This window comes from Vulpes vulpes, chromosome 12, assembly GCF_048418805.1.
Source record: "Vulpes vulpes isolate BD-2025 chromosome 12, VulVul3, whole genome shotgun sequence".
NCBI classification, from domain to species: Eukaryota; Metazoa; Chordata; class Mammalia; order Carnivora; family Canidae; genus Vulpes; species Vulpes vulpes.
This window is the reverse complement of record NC_132791.1, coordinates 105,671,285-105,675,000: the sequence shown is the minus strand read 5'-3', so window position 1 is coordinate 105,675,000 and position 3,716 is coordinate 105,671,285. Positions and strand designations below refer to the sequence as shown.

Here is a 3,716-nt window from a genome sequence, read left to right as displayed (position 1 = left end):
AGGGGAACCAGGGCCTCAGGCCCCCCGTGTCTAAGGCGCAGCCCCCTTCCCCACCCCAGGCACGGCTACAATTTCGTGGTGGCCATCCCCGCGGGCGCCTCGAGCATCGACATCCGCCAGCGTGGCTACAAGGGCCTGATCGGCGACGACAACTACCTGGCGCTCAAGAACAGCCAAGGCAAGTACCTGCTCAACGGGCACTTCGTGGTGTCGGCCGTGGAGCGGGACCTGGTGGTGAAGGGCAGCCTGCTGCGCTACAGCGGCACCGGGACGGCGGTGGAGAGCCTGCAGGCCTCGCGGCCCATCCTGGAGCCCCTGACCGTGGAGGTGCTCTCCGTGGGCAAGATGACGCCGCCCCGCGTGCGCTACTCCTTCTACCTGCCCAAGGAGCCGCGGGAGGACAGGGCGCCCGCCGAGCCCCGGGGGGCCCCGGGCCTGCTGGACGGTGCACCCGGCCTCTCCAACCAGGTGGAGCCGCAGGGCCCGCGGGCGGCCGGGCGCTGGGTGGCGGGCGGCTGGGGGCCCTGCTCGGCCAGCTGCGGCGGCGGCGGCCTGCAGAGGCGCCCGGTGGACTGTCGGGGGCCCACGGGCCTGCGCCCGCCCTCCGCCTGCCGCCCTGCGCCCCGGCCCGCGGACACCAGGGCCTGCGGCGAGCCCTGCGCCTCCTGGCAGCCGGGGGCCTGGTCACCCTGCTCCAAGAGCTGCGGCCGCGGGTTCAAGCGGCGGGCGCTCCAGTGCCTGGGGCCCGGTGGGCGGCTGCTGGCCCGGGACCGCTGCGACCTGCGCCGCAAGCCCCAGGAGCTGGACTTCTGTGCCGCCCGGCCGTGCTGACCGCGCCCCCGGGGCTGCCGGGGCGCCCCCCTCCTGGCCCGGCGTGGAGGCACCGTCTACCTCACGCCCGGCCCCCGGGCCCAGCCTCCGCGGGGGGCTGACAGGTGCAGGCCCGGGCCCGCCCGAACTTCAGGGACCCGGCCCGCAAGGGCTTAGAGCCCCGCGGCCGCCGGGCAGCCTCAGGTGGGCCGCGGGCTCTCAGCGCGTCCAACACGCGGGTCTCCGTGGTGCTGCCCGCGTCCCTGCCCTCTGACCCCGCGGCCTGGTAATAGAAGGGTGGCGGCTGTGGGCGCAGCTGGTGGGCCACTGGGTGTAACTGGAGCCGGGCCCCGGCGGGGAAGGGGTCTGGGGCCTCCCCGTTCCCCTGGGAGCCACCTCTTCTCCCTGCGGCCTCTGGGCTGCCAGGCGGGGGCCTTCCCGGACGTGCCCTCTGGGCCCTGCCCACGGCGCAGGAGTCAGGAGGGAGCCTGCTGCCTTCTCCGGGAGGGATGGGGCCAACACGGAAAGAGCCAAGGGAGGATGGGTTCGGTGGTGAAGCGGGGAGTTTGAGGAGTGGCCTGAAGGGTTCTGTGTCACCCGGGCTGGGCTTGAGCCTTGGGGGACTGTCACCCCGGGATGCGGAGGGGGCCCCGGTTCCGACGGCTTCTTCCTCCTGAGAGGCAGGTATAGGGAGGGCTGCTGCCTTAGGCTCTGCGTTGCCTCAGAGAACCTTCCGAGTGGCCCCAGTCCTGTCCCCGCTAAGAGGGCCATGGAGATCCCAGGAGGGCTCGGTGCTGGACATCCACAGGCCTGTAGGTTGGTCTTCACCGGTACGGCTCCGTGTGGTCTGGCTTTGGGCACATCACATGGCATTGCAGTTGGATAACGGGGTTCACTGTTTGCTACCTCAGGCTATGCTCTCTGGGTACCCATACTTGTCTCTCCGCGGGGGCAGTGGTGACCCTGGTGCTCCCAGCAGACCTGGCTGTTGTCCTCTGTAGACAGAGCTGCCCAGACACAAAGCCGAGTGTGTGACACCTGGCTTCCAGCTCCCTCTCGCCCGGCCACCCACGGCGGCTACAGATAGGAAGGCGGGATCTCGCTCTTCAGGTGCCTTGGGGACAGGTGTCAGGAGACACAAGAGTCAATGCCCTGACCCAGAGGCACCTGGCAGCCATCGGTGGGACGTCCCGTCTATCCTGGAGGCATGTTGGGGGTATAGAAACCAGGGTGTTTCTATAGCTGCAAGTGGGAATGTGCTTTGGGGTTCGAGAGCCTTTGGTCAAGCAGGGTATTTCTTGAGGCGCAGCTGTTCCAGCGTCTTCCCTGGGGACGGGGGTCAGTCCTCTGACTCGGCTTCCCCTACTAGCCGGGATCCACAAACCAGCCATCCAGGCTAGCCTCGGGGATGGTGGTCCAACCGGGGCCCGGGGGTGCGCATGTCGGGGCCGGGCAGCAGTCACTCCTGAAGAGTGAAGCGGAGAGGAGTCTTCCTGCCTGCCTGCCTGACACTGTGGGACTTGCACCATCTGAAGGAGCCCAGGGCGCCGGGGCTGCTGGGGACTCCCTCTAGGCGACGATAGCACTGCACCCTGCGCTTGGTGCACCCATCCTCGGGGAGGAGAGGGTGGCGCAGGGCTGTGCAGAAGGGGCGGGGGTCGGGGTGGGGGGGAGCTGCCGTCTGTGGGGGTGACTGGTCCCCTGGCAGAGCAGCTTTATGCATCGTTTCAAGGAGGGACAACCTATCTTGTTCCTGACACAAGCTGGGCCTCACATGCTCTTTTCTGTTGTGATGGTTTTCTTTTTCCTTTTTTTTTTTTTTTTTCCCTTTTTAAAAGAAGTATGACCAAGACAACTTGGGAGGTTTGTGTTACCTTTGACCAGTTTGCTAATCCAACCATGTTCTCCAAGGCTGAGCAGAGACAAGCCTCGAGGCACAGGTTTCTGGTGATGGGATAAAAAGTTAAGGTGGTATCTCACGTCTGTGGAAGAGGAGGAGGATTCTGGGGGGCTCCAGAAGCTTCTCCCCTCACTGGGGTGCGGACCGCTAAGGACCTGGGGTCAGGAGCCCCCTGCCTCCTCTGCCCTCTGTGTGCACTGATTGGAGGAGTCCGGCCTTGTGAGCCTCGCCGTGCGGGAGTCGGGGCTGGGGTGAGCTGAGGGGCTTGGTTGTTCCCAGCCTGGGACCTGGCTCCCGAAGGCACTAGAAACTGTCACTCACGGAGCCCCCCTTTGCGTTTGGTTCTTCTGCATTGCACGTGCTGCAGAAGGACGGAAGGACCTGGGTACTGGCTGGGCTGTGTATACTGTGTATACAGGGAGCTGGCTGCTGCGGGGACAACAGCCTGCTCCTAATAAAGTCGTAAGTATTTAAAACCCGTGTCCTGCTTCTGTGACTTCATCCCACTCACGCAGACATCCGCCGTATGTGCGGAGCAAGCTCGACGTGCCAGGCGTGGGCCCGGGGGTCACGGTGCGACGACGACTGGGACGGGCACGGCCTTCTGTTCCCGCACAGCCCCCGGGCTAGCTGCGGAGGCAGAGCGGACAGTCGGGAAGAAAGATCCAGAATGGTGACAGATGTGGTAGGTGCGAGGAAGAGAGAGAAACTGATGCCAAGAACGAGAAGCTGGGTCTGGGAAAGGCTGGCGGAGGCTGGGACACGGCTCCGTGGACGGGGTGCGGGCCGTGCAGCAGAGGGGCAGCACGCTGGGGCCTCGGTGGCCAGAAGGAGCGGGTGCCCAGGAGGGTCCGAGGAGGTCTGTGGGGCTGGATGGTGGTGAGGGCCCAAGGCACGAGGAGAGGCTGGAGGGGCCCTTAGGTGCAGTCTCCCAGGTGCCCACCTTAGGAGGAAATCCCATTTCCCAAGGGAAAGTTTCATTCTGTTTGAGGAATGTTTCCCTCTT

General features: G+C 65.9%; 1 protein-coding gene across 1 annotated transcript in view; it reads left to right on the top strand.

Annotated features, from left to right (window-relative positions):
- Positions 1-3,186, top strand: part of ADAMTS15 (ADAM metallopeptidase with thrombospondin type 1 motif 15) — a 26,518-nt gene extending 23,332 nt beyond the window's left edge. Inside the window, exon 8 of the mRNA XM_072729316.1 lies at positions 60-3,186. Within this exon, the coding sequence (XP_072585417.1) occupies positions 60-831 (772 nt within the window). The 3' untranslated portion in view covers positions 832-3,186. The remainder of the gene's footprint in view (positions 1-59) is intronic.
- Positions 3,187-3,716: the final 530 nt, after the last annotated feature.